This window comes from Cryptomeria japonica, unplaced genomic scaffold, assembly GCF_030272615.1.
Source record: "Cryptomeria japonica unplaced genomic scaffold, Sugi_1.0 HiC_scaffold_319, whole genome shotgun sequence".
Taxonomy (NCBI): domain Eukaryota; kingdom Viridiplantae; phylum Streptophyta; class Pinopsida; order Cupressales; family Cupressaceae; genus Cryptomeria; species Cryptomeria japonica.
In genome coordinates, this window is record NW_026729141.1 from 24675 (window position 1) to 44377 (window position 19703).

General features: G+C 37.5%; 1 protein-coding gene across 3 annotated transcripts in view; it reads right to left on the reverse strand.

The window, feature by feature from the left end:
- LOC131065635 (beta-hexosaminidase 3) overlaps positions 1-19703 on the reverse strand; it is a 147934-nt gene that overhangs the window by 11212 nt on the left and 117019 nt on the right. For 2 of the 3 annotated variants that reach the window (XM_059215876.1, XM_059215874.1), the window contains one exon: positions 13925-13984. The exons of the other annotated variant lie outside the window; for it this stretch is intronic. In XM_059215876.1, the coding sequence (XP_059071859.1) occupies positions 13925-13984 (60 nt within the window). The remainder of the gene's footprint in view (positions 1-13924; positions 13985-19703) is intronic. 3 annotated transcript variants of the gene reach the window in all.

Here is a 19703-nt window from a genome sequence, read left to right on the forward strand (position 1 = left end):
AATCCCGAAATTCACCATAAAGGGGTGAAAATGTCAAAGTTTTAAAAACCTTGCAATTGCTCTCAAACCCCCCGAAAATGTGAAAATAAAATAGTAAGGCGTTAACTTAAAGTTTGCGGAAGTGCCATTTAGGCCAAATTTCGAAAATGTCTAAGTATGAACTTTTTAAAAACTTTTCGAATGCCCCTCTTGCCTGAAATTGCCAGGAACAACTAGATTCGCGGAAGGAGTAAAAGCGTTAAAACTTGGGAAATTTTCAAATGACCCTCCAGGCGTTAAATTTTAATATTTGTTAAATTAAATTAATTAATTTTTCAAATTGATTTATTGAAATGAAATTGATCGTTCGCAGGACGTCATTAGAGAACCAGGAGAAAGACCTAAAACGCAAATCGAGAAGGATCGCAATCAAGGCTAGGCGCTGAAGATTGAAAAAGAAAAAAGATATGGGAACGCATTGCAGGAGCGCGAGAGCAACCAAACATTGGGAACCGTGCCACTGAACAAAGATGAAGTCCACCACCGGGACCAAAGACCAAAGAACACTCTGAATGCTGCAAGTTTATGCCTTCTCGAGAAAAAGCACACAACTGGATTTAATTCCAGAAATTCAATTTCTAAAAAGCTGAAATTGTTTTATTGTAAAACTACTTGTAGGCCCCACTCAGATATTTTGAAAGAAAGGGGAAACAAGTCAGTTGTGGACAGTTATGTCCAACTACCAGATAGACTCAAATTGAAGCCAAATAGTGGTAGGTAGTTGAAATTGTGGTTGAATGGATGAGTGAGAATTTAATGGGCATGGGTTAAGGCTGATAGTTTCTAGAAGGCAGATCAGGACCCTTGGATGCAGTCCATCCTAGCCTTCGATTCAATATTGTAAATTCTATAAAAGGCAAAGGCCTTTCTTTTGTAAAGGGTTAGATGGTTAGAGATTTTTGTTAGATAGTCATACAGTTGGTTAGAATTTTGTAGTTAGATTTTAGAAGGTAGAATAGGTTAGATCTTAGTAGTAGCATAGAGATGCTGTAGAAATTGTTGTAATAGGCAGTTGAAATCAATATATAAACATTGATTTCGTGTTTATTGTCTTGTTTTTATCCTGTTTGCATGGTTTCTTTCAAGATTTTAGATAGATCTTTCTGTTTTGGTTGTGCAGGTTTTGATAGATTCAGGCTCATACCATTGAGGATATACTGATTGTGTATCCTTTTGTATAGTTAACCTGAGCCTTCAATTGTGCTTAGTTCAATTGCAGGTGTCCATCTGAGTTGTGCCAGAATTGGGTGCTCAGCCGTGCGTTTGCAGTCTGAAAATCTTCCAAGTCCCCTAGAAGATTGCACTGTTCCTGCAAGGTTGTGAGCTTTGGCCAAGCAGGAATTGGTTATGTTGAACCTGTCTACCCGCATACCCGTGTTGTTAGTTTTAGATCTCCTATCCCTTCCCTTTTGATTTTATTTCGTAGTCTAAGAATCGCAGCAGACCAGCTTGTTGCAAATCGTAAGTCCCCTTGTGCTCCCAACAAATCACATCAACCACTGAGTAATCCCGCAGTCAAGACCTGACAAACGAAACCTTGAGGTTGTCCCCTTTGATCAAACGTAAGAAATAGCCTTAGGGATTTCCTTATCTCAAGAGAAGATAGGACACTCAGCGAGTACATTCTATTCTGTGTTGGCCGTATGGAGTTTGCAACAATGCGACTTTAGACACGTCAACAGGACGTCATCTCTGAGGAGCAGAGTGGGTTTGTGGAAGGTCGTCAAATCCTGGATGGTGTGGTCATTTCTACTGAGGCCATTCATTCTATGGCAGCTTCCAAGGAAAAAGCTATGTTTATTAAGCTGGATATGGATAAGGCTTATGATAGAGTCCGTTGGTCCTTTCTCCGGAAGATCCTTAGGGCCTTTGGCTTTGCTGATGAATGGATTCAATGGGTAATGAGTTGTGTTACGTCAAGCTCCTTCTCTATGTTAATCAATGGAGATCATACAGAGTTGTTTGGGGCTTCTGGGGGTCTTCACCAGGGGGACCCCCTCTCCCCATACTTATTCATTCTTCTAGCTGAGGGTCTGGGGAGGTTGATTAAGCATAATGTGGGTCTGGGTACCATTTAAGGTTGGAATTGGGGAAATGACCTGCACCCTCAATCTCATTTGCAGTTTGTTGATGACACAGCCCTGATGGGAATAGATCGGATTAGAGAAGCCCTGAATTTGCGCAAAGTCTTGGATGCTTATCAGATCGGATTAGAGAAGCCCTGAATCTGCGCAAAGTCTTGGATGCTTATCTTGTCGCTTCAGGCCAGTTGATAAATGAGGATAAATCTTTTATTATCTTCTTCAACACACCTAGAAATATTCCGAGGAGGATTGTTTATATCCTGAGGTTCCAGGTCGGTTCTCTTCCCTTGACTTATCTGGGTATACCTATCTCTACTGTAACCCTCCCAGGGATTCATGGCAAAGTATACTGGACAAATTTCGCATGAAGGTTGAACATTGGACACACAGATGGTTATCCTTTGCTGGGAGGGTTCAACTGATCCAGTCGGTGGTTCAGGCTCTTCCAATCTATCAGTGTATGCTCCAAGTGGCTCCTAAATGGTTCCTGAAGGAATTGGATTCTCTGGCAAGGAAGTTCTTATGGGTAGGCAACTTGTCCTCCTACAAATGGTGTCTTGTCAATTGGGATTTGGTGTGTAGCCCGAAACAGTCGGGTGGGCTCGGCTTAAGGCAGACTGTTTTGTTTGGAGAGGCTTTGGCGGCTAAATTGTACCGGAGGTGGTGTGTTGAACAGGATCAAGGTTGGGCTAGGATTTGGGCCTGCAAATACATGCAGAGGATCCCGAAGGAGGAAATCCCAAGATATCCGCTTGAGGGAAAAGGTTCCTCGATTTGGGGTACTCTCAAGAAAGGGGCTTCTCTTATAAAGGAAGGACTTTTTTGGATATGTAAGAGGGGGGAAGAGGTGCTTTTCTAGCTCGACTCTTGGGATGGGTATCTCCCCATCCTGGATTAGTTTCCCAACCTTGGGAACCTCTACCAAAGGTTCCTGGAAGCTGGATGGTCTAGAGTGAGCGACTTTAAGGCTATTTATAGGTGTGGGCCTTTGGAGTTGGAGCGATGGAAGGCTCCTAATGAATGGCTGATTGCTGGTATGGATGAAGAGTGTGCCACTGTGCGGAGCTGTATGGCATTTTGATAAGTAGACACTACAACTCCCTTAAGGGTAGGGATAGACTTGCTTGGTCCCCGAATCCCAAGGGCATTTTTATGGTTGCTAGTTGTTACTAGGAGTTGTTGTCCCGAAGATTGGAGGGGAGGGAGGTGCTTTGGTGGAAACAGGTGTGGAATAATTCTTCATGGCCGAATGTAATTGTTTTGCTTGGACTTTGGCTTTGAATAGATGTCTTACTTGGGATAACATTTGTAAGAGGGGTTTCCTTGGGCCTTCCATCTGTGTTTTGTGTGGTAATGGGGAGGAGGATTCCTCACACCTGTTCTTCAGGTGCCTGTTCTCGCTGCTAATTTGGCATTATTGGTGGGGGGTGTGGAAGAATCCTTGTGTTCATGCAGATTCTTTGGTGGAGTTTTGGAGTAGTTTGGGCAGGCCCCCTTTCCCGTCCTCTTTTCTTTAGACTGTTTGGCATATTGGGCCCATTTTCATATTGTGGCAGATCTGGCTGGAGAGGAATAGGAGGATCTTTAGGGAGGTCAAATTGTTAGTTCAACAAGTGTGGAATAGAATCATTGGTATGATTCGGGAAACAGTGGAAGCTAAATGTGTGGTGAATTTTCCTCTTGATAGAGGAGAGGCTGATATTGTGAGTAGGTTGGGCCTGTAGGAGATGACACCAGCCTTGGCATGTGTCAAGAGAGGTAGGCATGCTATGAAAAAGGTTTCAAAGGATGGGAAGGTGAATGCCCCCTCAGGAGGAGTCCATCAAGATTAACACCGATGGCTCCTCTAGGGGTAATCCGGGCCCTGCTGGGATTGGCGGAGTTGGTAGGGATAGTAGGGGAGAGGTGGTTTTCTTCTTCTCAGTGCATAAAGGGAGGTAGTCTAATAACTTTATGGAAGGATTAGCAATTTTGTATTCTATGGAGCGGGCCTTGGAGTTGGGATGGCGGAAGGTTATCTACGAATCGGATTCGCAAATTATTGTTAACTTGTTGAGGGAGCAGAAGGTGAGTGGGGTTCAGTGGCAGTTGGCAGGGATTGTTCACCAAATTCTTGAAATTAGTTCTATGATGGAGGAGGTGTCCTTCATCCACATTCCCCGTGAATGGAATAGAGCTGCTGATTGCTTGGCTAAGTGGGCCTCGGAACATGATGATGACTAGAAGGTTGAAGGTTGGGAGCAACTCTCCTCGGATTACTGTCAGGATCTGCATAAGATATTTGTTGAGGATATGGTTAGTTACGAAGCCAACCGATCTTGGGTTGGACTTGAGGTTCCCCCTTGGGGCCTTGAGATTCTGGTTCTCCCTTGGGTTGGGCTTGTGGTTCCCTCATGGGGCTTTGAGACTCTGGTTCTCTTCTGTAATCCTTGATTCTGTTCTTTAATAAAGTTTTTACCCCTTTATTCAAAAAAAAAAATGAATGCAAAATTTCATTTGGTTGAACCAGTTAGTCACAAGAACCATAAATGTACATCCAAAATCACGAGAAGGCATAGGAAATGATAAACAAAAATCTCCAATTGCATAGAAACCCTTAATTAAAATATGCAAGAAATCAATGGTCAAAATAATGAACACAATGGTGGGAGTTTATTATTGTATGCAAATGTTGTTGAGACATGGACCAGCTAGGACTCGAACCTAGGACCTTCCATACGTTGCTAGAGTGCTCTACCACTGAGCTACTGGCCCCTCTTGGACCAGTCCATCGTCAGTCCGGGTGTGGCTTATTTCCAACACCAACACCCCCCCTTAAGCCACACCTCTCGTGTGCTTGGGGCTCCTAGCCTGGACCTGGCTCTGATACCATGTTAAGTTTAGTCAAATTCTGTGATCAATATAGTTTCAATCAAAATTCAGAGTTCTAACTCCGACAATCTAATTCTAATGATTATTGTTTCAGGTATTTCTTATGCAGATCAAGAGGATAGAAGAGATGAAGATATAATCTGAAATTAAATTTATACTGTTGTAGTGTGTGTTGATTTTAAGGTAGTGCTCGTTAACCACAGGCAAACATCAGATCTGTTGCCTTCCCAACCATAGACGATAAGCTCTTATCGTCACCCCCGAGCACGCTACATAAATTTCTCACCATCAATTGATTTGCTTGTACATGAATTCGATCTGCTTGATTATGATCGAACTTGCTGTCTGATCTCAGTTCCATAGAGGGAAGACCACGTCCATATATATCCGTCGAAAGGAGATATCCAAGAGTCGGCTCTCATCAAGGAGGCACGACTTTCATGAAGCATCGCATGCCTTCAAATGAGGGGTGGCAGAATTTAACCAAAAATCAACCCCTTTAAAAAAAATTTGATAAGTCAAACTTGATAATGTAAGTTTAATCATTAAACCTGATAATGCATATGTGACTTAATAAAGATATTAAAGGATTAATATAAGTTGATAGATTCATCAAATGTGTAAGGCCAATAGGCCATTCACACATTTGATCTTGCTGAGTTGGCCTATAGGATTTCTACCGACGCTATATCATCAATAGTGTAAAGGGAAGGATGCACAACACTTATCGATTGCTGTATTGTTTTCCTCCTCACCGTATGAATGTTATATATGTGAATAAGAGGGTACGTAGTGAAGAGATATGTCTTCCCACGTGGGAAGACACATCTCTTCCCTACGTACCATTTATTAACAACACTTAACAAACACTAAGATCATCGTTTGCTTGACTGATCGTAAGGAATGCAATTTACCATGAATCACGTAATCACAACCTTCGTCAACATGAAATGGTGCGATCGGTGGCAAATGCCATAACTCGTATTTGATTTTATTTATCATTTAATGTTAACGTATATACTAATAGTTTATCTATTATTATATATGTTAACATTCAGATTTCATGTAATTAATTTATCATGTATCAGAATTATGAAATTGTACGACCGACGCTACAAGAATTAATACTCCCTCTTAGCTAGGGAGGACACATTTCATGTTTAGAGAAAACATCACAATTCATCTATTGATTGTGAAGGGAAGAGATATCACACCATAGTGATATTCAGAGATATGGTTCAACAATGAATATCAAGTCTCATGATACTCACCATAACTCATAGTTATCAAATAAGGTATGTGCACTGGCATCAAGTCACATGATGCCTACCATACTGATAACGATTCATGGCATGTCCACGAATATTATGTCCATAATATTCACCATGAAGATCTCTATCATAATTATGGTTTATTTAATGATATCAACCAACTGATATCTATCATAATGTCTCAGAGATATATGCTATCATGACATGTCCACAAATATCAAGTCACATGATATCCATCAAGATAGATAAATTGACAATTGTAAAATCGTCACCTTACAATATCAATTTGAAACAAGTGTTCATTATTGAAAAGTCGTCACCCTTCAATAATGTTCACAGGGGGGCCATGAAGTCATGGAGTCACACACATGACAAATAAAAGAGTTTACACATTAAACATCTTAAATATATTAGTATTTCAGAATAAATGAGACTATCTCAAAATTAAATTACATTTTCAACCATACCAAGTTTATCTCTAAAGTGTTCGATCTTGATCCTTGAGAGAGGCTTGGTAAAAATGTCTGCAATCTGATCACTTGTACTAATATAATCCAGTCAAATCACATTCCTTTCCACCATATCTTGAACATAGTGATAAGGAATCTCAATGTGTTTAGACGTGTAATGAAATACTGGATTCATTGAAAGCTTGATGCAACTCTGATTGTTGCAATAGATGACAGTAGGATTTAAGGGCTGACCAAACAGTCCTACAAGCAATTTCTGGAGCCATACTACTTCTCTTGCTCCCATGGAGGCTGCAATGTATTAAGCTTCTGTAGAACTCTGAGCAACTGAAGACTATTTTCTACATATCCATGAGATCATTGCTGATCCTAAACTGAAGCAACATCGTGATGTGCTTTTCCTGTCAACTACGCTTCCAGCCCAATCAGAATCAGTGAATCCATGTAGGTCAAGGTCTACATGTTTATATTTCAGACCAAAACCAATAGTTCCTCAGAGATATCTCAGAATATGCTTTGCAGCAACAAGATGTATTTCCCTAGGTTCACACATGAACTGACTTAGTGTATTAACAACAAAACATATATCAGATCTTGTGTTTACCAAATACATCAGAGATCCAATAATCTTTTTGTAGAGGGTAGGATCTGCAAACTCTGATTCTGCAACTGCTTCCTTTAGCTTGTGCAGATTTGTCTCCATGGGTGTGGTCATGGATCTACAATCCATCATTCCAAATCTCTTGAGTATATCAATGGTGTCTTTTCCTTGATTAAAGATTATACCATCTGCCTGCTGCCAAACTTCCAATCCAAGGAAGTAGTGAAGAGTTCCTAAATCCTTCATATCAAACTTAGAGGCTAATTCTTTCTTACACCGAGAAATACGATTATCCTCTCCTGAGATTAGTAGATCATCAACATAAAGAATAAGAATTAATAATTCACCATTGATTACCTTGTAGTAGAGATTTGGATCTACTTCATACTTGGAAAACCCTAATTCCAAGAGATAGTGATCAATTCTTTCATACCATGCTCTGGGGGCCTGTTTCAGTCCATATAGGGCTTTCTTTAATCTGTAGACATGTGATTCAGCCTTATGAATCACAAAACCTTCAGGTTGCTCCAAATAAACTTCTTCAATCTTACCATTCAGAAAAGCAGTCTTAACATCCATTTGGTGGACTTTCCATCTTTTAGATGTTGCAACAGCCAAAACTGCTTGGACAGAAGTATATCTGGCAACAGGAGCAAATGTCTCTTCATAGTCAATACCTTCTTTCTGTGAGAAACCTCTGGCAACAAACCTTGCTTTGTGCTTCTCAATGCTGCCATCTGCTGCATGTTTGATTTTCAAGAGCCATTTAGAAGATACCACAGATTTGCCTTTAGGCCTAGGCACAATATCCCAGACATCATTTTTTAGAATTGACTGATACTCTTCTGACATAGCATCTTTCCAAACTTGATGCTTGAGAACATCTCCAACACAGGAAGGTTATGCATCAATGGTCTCACTCATCAAGGCAACATAACTGGAAAATGTGTTAGGTCTCTTACTTTCTCTGAAGGTCAAAGTAGTCTCTTCCTAGTTTCAGGATAAGGTTCTTCTAAAGGTAAGTCTTGAACTTCATGCTCAACATTTTCAGGGGTCTCCCTCTGAATCTCAGGGGTGGGATCCTCATCCATGCTTGTAGGAGGATCTTGGTGTTCTAATTCATTAGAGCTTTTGGACCTACTGAATGCTATGTCTTCTTCAAAGATGACATCTCTGCTTAGTTCAATTTGCCTTTGTCCAGGTATGTATACTCTGTAAGCCTTAGAGGTTTCCCTGTACCCAACAAATACCCCTTTCTTTCCAGAAGGTTCTAACTTTGATCTCTTTTCTTTGGGAGCATGAATATCGACTAGATACCCAAAGATCCGGAGAAGACTTATGTCAGGTTTGTTACCAGTAAAGGCTTCTTCAGGGGTTTTATTATCAAGAAGAGAATGAGGCATCTATTTTGAATGTACACAACTGTCCTAGATGCTTCAGCCCAAAATGAGGTTTCTATGTTTTGGTCAAACAACATAGCCCTAGCAGCTTCTACTATAGCCCTATTCTTTCTTTCAGCTACCCCATTTTGTTGTGGGTTGTAAGGTGCAGTTAACTCCCTCTTAATCCCAACATTTACACAATAATCTTTAAACATATTAGAAGTGTATTCCCCCCCATTGTCTGTTCTTAAGGTTATGATTTTCTTACCTGTCATGTTTTCTGCAAGAGCTTTGAATTCCTTAAATTTAGAAAGGATTTCTTCAGACTCTTTGTTCCTCGGAAAATATATCCAGGTCTTCCTAGAATAATCATCTACAAAAATTACTTAATATGAAAATCCCCCTAAGGAGGGTACAGACATGGGTCCACATAAATAAGAATGAATTAATTCTAATACATTTTTGGATTTACTGTTGCTAGAATTGAAAGACCCTTTAGTATTCTTTCCCAAGGCACACCCCTTGCAGGCTCCTTCAGAACTGTGACTTAGCTTGGGTAAGCCAATCACCATCTTCTCTATCTTAGGTAGGGCATGGAAATGAAGGTGCCCATATCTTCTATGCCAAAGTTCATTCGAATCTGGAGTCTCATGAATCAAGGCTTCAGATGGAGTGGTGCAAAGTCTGTAGAGGCTCCCTTGTCTTACTCCAATGGTGTGGGATTTCTTGATGGTGGAGTTCTTTGGCCAAGCAAGTACCTTTCCTTCCATAAAGGTTAATCTGTAACCCTTATCTTCAAGTGCAGAAACTGAAACAAGGTTTCTCTTTATACCAAGTACAAATAGAACTCCAGTCAGCTGTAGGGATATGCCTGACTTTAGGTTGATATTGCAGGTTCCTATTCCCATAGCTGGATAACTTGAGTCATTGCCAATTGTCACTTCTTCATTTGAATTTTCCACAAGTGTATCTAGGTGCTCACGAAATCCAGTGATGTGTCGAGATACTCCATTGTCAATCACCCATGAGTTGGAACTGGAGGCGACTTGACTAGAGAGGGCTGAGTAGAAGATTAGTTTCTCGGAATCACTCCCTTTCTTAACTTCTACCATTGAAGCATGTTGCTTGATCCTATCTGGACACTTCATTGCATAGTGCCCATATCGGTCACATCTGAAACATTGTACTTCAGAAATGTCTCTCTTCTTCTTTGAAGACCCCTTTCCATTTGAGCCTTTGTCCCTCTTTCTCTTAAAGTTCTTCTTTCCTTTCTTGTGGGAATTAGAGTTTAGAACTTGAATGTCCTCATTACCATTGTTTTGTTTTACTCCTCTTGTGACAAGCTGAGATTCCTCTTGAATGCAATCGGTTTTCAATCTATCAAACTTAGGAAATTTAGAACGAGCACTGATTCCTTGAATGAATGATTCCCATGAGGTAGGAAGTCCATTTAGGGCCATCATAGCAAGTTCTTTGTTGTCTACTAGATGTCCAATAGTGGATACTTGATCCCTAAGCTCAGTGATCCTCAAGAAATGGAATGTAACTGTCTCTCCTTTATTCATCTTTATATGGTGTAGTTGATTCTTCAAGGTGAGAGCCCTACTAGTGTTGTTGATTTCATAAATGTCAGCTAGGGCTTTGAACATCTGAAAAGCCGTCTCATATTTAGAAATAACTGGCACAATGTGATCTCTCACTGAATCCACAATTATCTTAAGAGCCTTCTCACTGTCCTTGCTCCACTGAATTTTCTCCGTATCATCAGAGGGTTCAGGAATTTCACTTTTGACATGGGAGTCAATTTTTTTTTTCAAAACAAGCACGATCCTGAATTTCCAAGAAACAAAATTGGATGCTCCATCTAGTCGATCTTCAAACCTAACTCCGGTTGCCATTAGGATTATAGGAATGTGATCTTCTAAGAGCCGGGTGAAAGTCTATATGATCGTTACAGAATTTAATTTGATCTTCCTTAACTTAGCTCCAATACCATGTTAAGACATGGACCAGCTAGGACTCGAACCTAGGACCTTCCATACACTGCTGGAGTGCTCTACCACTGAGCTACTGGCCCCTCTTGGACCAGTCCATCGTCTGTCCGGGTGTGGCTTATTTCCAACACCAACAAATGCAAATGAAAAAATATAATATTATAATGACCACCCAAATAAACTAGACTTTCGATCAATGTTTTTTGTTTTGAAACCCTAGTGACGGAAAAATTTAATATCTTCCTATGGATTGTAGGTGTTTGCTAATATTGAAGTGCAACCTACCTTATAAACCCCAACAATAAGTTTTTCCATAGTTGCTTGTAGATGTAGAATTTTTTGCCATTTTTCACGTGATTTTTTATTGATTTAAATTTCAATACATGCCAAGAACGTGTTGAAAATTGTGGGTCAACAATTTTGGGAAAAAGCATGATTTTTAAGGGGAAAAAATTGGCAAACCTGTCGATTTCTGATTTTTGTGATTAATCACAATTTTATTTGAAATTTTTGCTTCTATGGTTTATGCAATTGCCCATCCTCACCTACATCAAAGCTTGTGGATTTGATATCCTCATAAGTGACCAGGTGTTTCTAATGGAATATTGTAGATAGTTGACAATACTGTATTTCATTTGTGGAGGGTGGTGCAAGCTAGGGGTCAAATTTATGATTCAAACTAGTCCATGCAAGTGTGCATAACACAAAAGCATGGAATGCAAACATTTCTAATTTTAACTTCAAATGTCACAATTAAAGCAAGACCTATAATTCAAAAGGTCTCATGTTCAAGAGGTTTGGAGAAAAGTTTTCCAATGTGTTGAATAGTGAAAATTATTGGCAAAATGTAAAGATGGCTTTGATGATCAAAGAAGGAAGTACAATCATATGACCATGCAACAATGAAATCTTTCACTTGAGAGATTGTACCTTTGGATATTACCAATTTAGAAGAGTATGTTTTGTCATCTTGTTTTGTTCAAACAAGTTTGATTGGAAGCCCTATTACCAATAAATTGGGCTATCAAGGAAACTACTTTAGAGGATTAATGAGCAAGGTAGCCATGGAAAGAACAAAAGTTTTCTTGGAGGAGCTAGTAGAACAAATTATAGGAACATCAAAGGGAAAAAGATCAAAGCCTCTTGGTCAAAATTAGAGCATTCTATAGAAAAAGGATAGCCAAAGGTGCACAAGAGGTGGTAGTGGCATGTATGAAGAATAAAGAAGTTAAAGGCTTCTTGTGAAGCAAGTGAGACTCCTAATGTTGGAAAGTTGAAATTAGTAACAAAAAAGAGTGTGAAACCTCCTCCACAGATACATATTAGTTATGTTCTTCCTCCTCTAATCTTAGTTGTTGCATCTATTCCTCCTTCGATTTGTTTAATTCTTGCACCTATTCCTCCTCTTGTTCCTTCTTGATCTTATATTCCCCAATCTATTTCTATCTAGCCAAATGATCCAAATTCCTCTTCCTCATATCCATTTGTTCCACCTATTTTGCCATTGGAAGAAATATATACCTTAGTTGAGCCTTTTGAGAGACTATTTAGATTGCTTCGGAGTGGGTAAAGATATCATTGGAAAGGAAATAATACGTTTGTAGCTAAAATCCCTTAATTTAGATATTGTCTCTACCATGAACGAGAAGGAGGAAGTCCAAAAGGTGGAAAGATGTACCAAAGTCAAAAAGGACAAGGGGCAGATTGTTGCAAAGATAACCATTCTACCCATACAAATAATTTTTAAGGAGGTGCAAGCCTTTGATTGTTAGATCACGTAAACTAATTTAGGGATTGATAAACAAAGTGAATATGGACATGTTGCAATTCGCAAAAACAAATATCAAGGTAAGGGCAGCAAAAGATGGATAAGAAAAGGTAACCCCTAAAGGCTGAAAATAGAGAGTTGAGGACTTACATCACACATTTGATCAAAGAATGGACCAAGTTGGTGTTTCCTTATAAATTTGAGGAATACAAAGGAAACAATTGAATGGTTTGGTTTCATCTGGCTGAGGCTTTCAACAACGGATTGGTCAGTTCTATCACTCTGACAAGGGTTGAAACTAAGAGATTCTTTGTCCAATTTGCTAAAAGGGTTAGAACAGCTTATCAACAATGGAATTGGAGAGTACTATGATTGTTGACATTTCGTTGTTGGAAATGTTATTCGCCATTTAGAGGACACTAAGTTTTTGGGTGATGATGAGTTAGTTAGGTTGGGAGTCGACTTATCTTGAAACCTTAATTCTATAGATTTTGGGGTTTTTGCTACATTTAACATTAAAACCTCAAATTTACGTTCTTAATCTCCAAACAATCAAATTATCAGTTTCTTTGTTCTCATGCTAAAACAATTGTTAGAAACTTGTGCCATTACTTCTCAACCTAAATGGTCTGCAAAATAGATAGTTATAGGTCAAATATCCTTGGATGAAAACAACCCCTTGAATTAGTACCTTTACATCAGCCTTTAAGAAATTATTCGGCTAGAGGATATCTTGATTGTTTATTTAATAATAAATATCCTTGTTTGTAGTACACTATTAGCAAGCCACAAAACCCTAGTGTCATTGACGAGGAATATCAAAGATCTATACTTAGCATCCATGTTTATTTTTCTCCTAAGAAGTATAGACAATACATGATGTATCTTAGTATTTCTATGTCTGTGAGATATGGAAGGTGGTCCATCAACAATATTCTTGTGGTCAATAAGACTTTTCTAAAGTCAATGTGTACACAAATCCTTACATAGTCTATGTTTGACATGTACAAAATGCATTATAAAGCTTATTTATAGATATTTACCAGAAGCATTAGCTAATTCGTGTCAAAGTTCAAAGGGCAAGGCAAGAAGACATACCTAGACAAGCACTAAAGATCAAGGCTTGTTATAATTGTTAAAAAAAAATTGCAATTTGATTTATTAAGAAAGATTTCCCCTTCAGACAGGGACTAAAAGATATTTTTGTGCTCCCAGTTAGTAAAAAGACACCCAAATAAGTACCCATTGTACATACAGCACAATAATAATTGCTCTATTTTTTTCAAGTTTTCAGTAATTTATCTTCATCTTCCTTGATGAAAAAAGAAATTCACAAACATGTAGATTGGTAAAACTGCTCTCAATAGCCAAACAATATCAGTTTAGGCAGCATGCAAATCCGTTTTGCATCTAGAGGAAGAGAAAATAGAAAAACTAAACTAACTTGTATCAACTTCATCTCCACCCAAATGTACAAACTTGAATTTGAAAACTTTGGAGAAATCTGCAAAGAAACAATTGTGTTACATGTTTTATTTTAGTATAAAGAATGAGATAACCTAAAGCAAAGAAAGATAATTGAATCTATCAACTGAATCTAATGGAACCAAACAAGAAGCTATCAAAAGCCTTTAACTAGTTATGCATCATGGCTTACAATTTAAATGCACATTTTGATGTATTGCAATGAACCATGAACAAATGGTTTACCTATCTATAGGATATGTTTCTCTCAAAAATATAATACAAAATCATACCTAGAAAGTATCCATTCAATTATAAAAAAATTCTCAATCACTATACGACCAGTTTCATTTTTTATTGCTAATGAAATATAGCCGTAAGAACATGCAACTCTATAACAGACTAAGGATCCATAACTTTAAACAAAAATAAAAATAAAAATAGCATAGCATCTGGCCAAAAAGCCCAATTATTTTCAGCTACATACCTTAAAAACTAACATCAAATATGAATTCCAATTACTACTCCATATGATATTATACAGTATCTTAACCAAAAAAAAACATAAAAATCATGATGATAACATTTGCACAAATATTAATTCAAAAAAATCACATTCACATTCTTTTCAAAGAAATAACCATTAATACACAAGAAATTTTAGTGCTCAATTATGTTTTTGTTAGTACCCATTTTGGTACCCCTGCAAAAGTTCACCTTTAGTCAAGTTTGAAGCCAATAACCAGGTCATTTGTGTCATATAATCAATGTCACTTGGTAAATTCATCAGGATGTGATTCAGTTTTTTAAACTAATAATGCTTGTAGATTGTTCAAAAATGGAACGTGCCAAAGGGAGGTGAAGAAGTCCTTTAATGGATGATAGCTTTAGCATTGAAATAATATGTAGTAGTGGAAACTCGGATCCAAATATAAGATTAATGACTGTCAATAATAGTTCCTTCAAGTGGCAAGTATGGTGAATCTTTGCCAAATGAAGGAATCAAATCAAGTATCACAAGGGTGCCAAACATGGAAAAGATTAGGTGGAAAGTTCACCTGGTGGGTAAAGTTAAGAGCAATAATAGTTAAGGCCACTTTAACAATGGCTCAATTAGCTTGAAATCATCCCTAGGTGGGCAAGTAAAGGAATGGCACCATTGGTTAGTGGCAAAGCCCAAGAACCATGCCTTCAAAGGTAATTACTCAAAACACAATTAGGATGGCATCAAACAAATTAAAATGCAAAGGAAGGAGTATAGAAGATTGTGTACTTGTAATATTAGGAGGAACTAGGGAAAAGTTGTGAGAACAAAACTAGAGCAAGAATAAGTAAAGTGTATTTTTTCAAAGCTAATGCTATTTGATAATGGCCAATTAACTGGCAAAGTTAGGTGAAAATTGCAACCAGTAGATGAGTTAAAAAAAAAAAATTGCAACTATCAACTAGCTTAACTACAACCAAATTGTGACCTAAAATGGGGAAGTATATAATAAAATTGCAACTAGAAAGGAAGGTTTAGAAAACACATGAATTTGGTGCATTTTTTATGGCACAACCAATTATAATCAATGCCAAGAACAGAAAAAATTGAATGTGAGTGCACCAAACCCTAAATCACACCTTTAACATAATGATATAACTCAAGAATTCAACTTATTAAAAGTCAATCATCCAGCAATCTAAATCAGCACCTAAGTTTATGAAATAAAAAAGCTCTAAAAACTGCGGTACTATCCTCTCCTAGTCAACTAGATTAAGAAAGCAAATTATAGCCTATTTTAGAGTATTTTGTAGTGTTTGTTGCCTCTTTCAAAATGTCAAGTCTCCTTTTCACAATTAAACGAGTTAATTGAGGACTTGTAGGCTAAGGATTAAAATAAGAGAATAATATTTTCGTCATTTTATTTTTAGAAGGGGAACTTAAAAATTTATTATAGGGCCTTCGTAATACTTCAAAAGTATTTTTAACACTTCAACATTTACTTAAAAATGTTTTTCAAACACTTGATGTAATTTAAAATATACTTTTAAATATCTAAAGGAAAAAGTAAATTCAAGTAGAGGGCCCAAATGGAAACTATAAAAGAAAGGCATTGCTCAAAGCAAATTAATTGTATTTGTCATTTCACTATTCTTTCCAATTTGGAGTTTGAAGAATTCAAAGATGAAAACCCTTGGTGTGGGAGATCCAAAGGATGAAAACCCTCTTGAATTTCATATTTGAATATGAGGACAAAAGACCTGTTATCCATTAGAGGTAATTCTGTTTGGGGATTACAAATGTGTTGATTTGTTGAAGATTGGTTCAGGATTTGAAGTCATTTTCAGTTGCTATAGTGCTACTACAGTATTGATATAGTGTGAAAGGGTTAGATTTCCTACTTTTGGAGGGATTTTAAATATTGTTGCTATTTGTGAGGATTTTCAGTCATTGATTGGTTTTTTTAGTCATTGTACCAATTCTTCTTCTTGTTATACACATTATATTGACTTTGAGAGTTTCAAGGGCTCAAAGTGTTGTCTCAAATATTTGTTGCTGATATTTGGGGGGTTTCAGAGATTATAGTTGTTGCGGCTAGCTTTTGCAGTTGCACTACATCATTAGCAACAAATTTTTAGCATGTATCATAGAAACGAGACTCGGACTCGACGAAGCGGACTCGACTCGGTACTCGGACTCGGCAAATAAAACTCGGCTGGACTTGGCAAAGTGAAAAACTCAAGAAATTTAAATATTTTTAAAGATTTAAACTTGTTTCATGCACCCTTTATTAAATACACTTTAAAGACACAATAACATCATCAAACAGAAGATAATTTGATTACATACACAAGTATACATTAATCACATAAGCATAGACGCAAATTGTAGCTGAAGGAAATAACAAACATAGATATATAAATATTATCAAATGTATACAATATTACAAAACTCATGGAATAAAAAATCCATGTCATCATATGATCAAATGTTCCATACAAATATCAAAAGTAAAAACAACTACAAGCCTATGGCTCAGAAGAGCCTACATCCCTCCTACGAAGGCGTCTAAGGTAGGTCTTGGATGATTCGGCAGCCATAGCCTCTTCCTGTAACACCATGCCAATCTCACCAACATTAGGTATATGAATATATGTGTCTGCGTCTGGCTCCGTTGTCTCTGCTCCTCTGCCATGGCTACAACCTCAACCTGTCTATCTGCCTGGTCGATCCAATCAATGTCGTCGTCATTAAAGAAATGTTCTATAGCCTCAGTGGTCGACTCGGCTTCAAGATCAACCTCCTCTAAAATGATAGGGGAGATGTCAAACTGTGCACTCTAATTCTGTTTGAGGTGGAGGTTGTAGTGAACAAAGACAAGATCGTTCAACTTCTCCACAGATAATCTATTGAGCCTCTTGGACTGTATGTGCTCAAACATACTCCAATTGCACTCACAACCAAATGCGCTGCATGGTTGGCTCAAAATGCATATGACCAACTTCTAAATATTTAGTGTTTTTGGGCCAAAAAAGTTCCACCAATTATCTAAAATGAGAAAAATAAAAAAAATCAGTCTCACTCTCGACTCTCATTTAACAATATATAATAAAATTAAAATTATGCCTTAGAATGTATTTTTACCTAGCATCATAGTTGTCCTACTTTCTTTGCAGATAGGACAAGAGAAGTTCTCCCCTTGAGCACTAGAAAACAACTGTATCTCTCGCATAATTTCGGTAGTACAACTAGCAGGTGCCATCCACTCTATGACTGAGTATAGACCACTAAGAACCTCCTCATGCGCCTTGAAAGTAGAGCGGAAATGGAATGCCGGATCATTCTACATCTTGCATCAGCCTTTTCCCAATCGCCATAACTCACTTTGAGTTATTTGAGGTTTTATTGCTAGTACACAACCATGTCAATAGGGCTGCACTTGATGTTGTGATGTCATACAGCCCTAGTGCAAACACTGGAGTCATATCAGCACTTATTTTTCTCATTTGTGCACTATGTATAGTTTGATATCAGACTATTCCAGCCACCATACACATTTTCATTGTTGAAATTCAATGATTGGACCATCAAGCAATCAAATCGCTAAATTTGCAAGTAGAATTACATGATTTTGTGTTTGTATTTGTGGTGATCATCAATTGTTTTAGTACTTGGACATTGATATTGGTTGCAAATAGTCCCTTGTTGTTGTTGTAACTTGTCAACAATTGAGGGTTTCTACTATTGCAATATCATTTTTATCTAATTGTGAGATGTATGTAATGGTTTCCAGGTTTGTATTAGTTCTTATAGTTTAGATATGTTGTATACTTGATTATTTTGTATTTGAGAGTTTCAAAAAATCATATTAGATTGGGGAATGTTGGATCGGCTGTCTATGGTTGAATATTATGATCAATAAGGGTTTTCCAAGTAATTGCTGCTATTGTACTGTTAATCAGCATTAATTTCTTGGTGTTTGGCACGCACTTTGGTATTTTTCATCATTTCAACTTGCACACACTACAAAAATTGTTTGCTTCTTAAGGTCATCAAATTAGGGACATTAAAGTGGTATTGAAGCCTTAATATTGTCCATCTATAGGGTTGGATCTAACTTTGAATGTGACATGGTAGGAAATCAAAGAGAAAAATCTATAGAGCTTATTATAGATCATTTTAATAACTTTGAGTAGAAAATGGACAAAAGAATGGAATGATGTTCGAAAGATCACGAGACACTGATGAAAATATAGTTGGACAAATTTGAAGAAGTCGATAGGGAGGGAAAGTAGAAAATAGAAAGAATAGTGAAAATTGAAGCAACAAGACATTGCTATGCAATTAAGATACCGGGTTCTTTTGTTTTAGCCAGGATCCTGGTACAGGTACTATTCAGGTACAGCTTGGGTATGGCTTGGGTTCTTCCAGGGTGCCTAGGTTCTGTGAAGGACCCACAGAGAACTCAGGCACTCAGAAAGAACCCAGGGCCATACCCAAGCATAGTTTCATAAATTAAAATGTTAGTTTCACTCTCACAACTTTGTGACATCATTTTTTATCAGATTATGCCAGCAAGCAAGCAATTAAATATCATTTTAGTTGCATTTGTAAGCTATACATATGAATATGGGTTTAGTAAACTTTATATAAACATTATTGAGATTGATTTCAGTTGCTTTACATTTTGCATATGTCGTAGCTATTGGCTTATGTTCTATGAAATCACTTTCCTTTTGTTGTTAATGTAATGTCCAACCCCCGGTGGAACACTAGAAAACTGTTTTGTAGCAACTTGCTTGTTTATTTTAATTTAAATAAACAATATTCTATTTTTTTCTTTGTGTTATTCAGAGCAAGACAAAAGTTGCAAAATGGTTTGGTTTGTTTTGCAAAGTTTGAGATGATCAACATATACGAGCTTTAGAAATAAACATATAACCTTCTATTATCAGTCCTAAATACTGAAGCACAATAACTTGCAACTTGGGAGGTATCCCAGATTTATTCATACATCTGAAAATACAATTTTTGCTCTATGAAATGAAACTAATCTGTAATATGATTTTACAATTCAGTTTTTGGCATACCCATAAACTGTTCCCTGGGATCTGGATGTGAAGAGACTAGAGTGTAGTTTGCAAGTCTGATTTTGAAGGTGACAGCCATGTAGGTAGAAGATCAGTTTGCTGATTTCAAACTTTTCAGGGGGCAAGAGAATGCACAAAGAGCTGAAGAAATCGAGCAAGTAATTGGTGAGCTTGATAGACTTCGA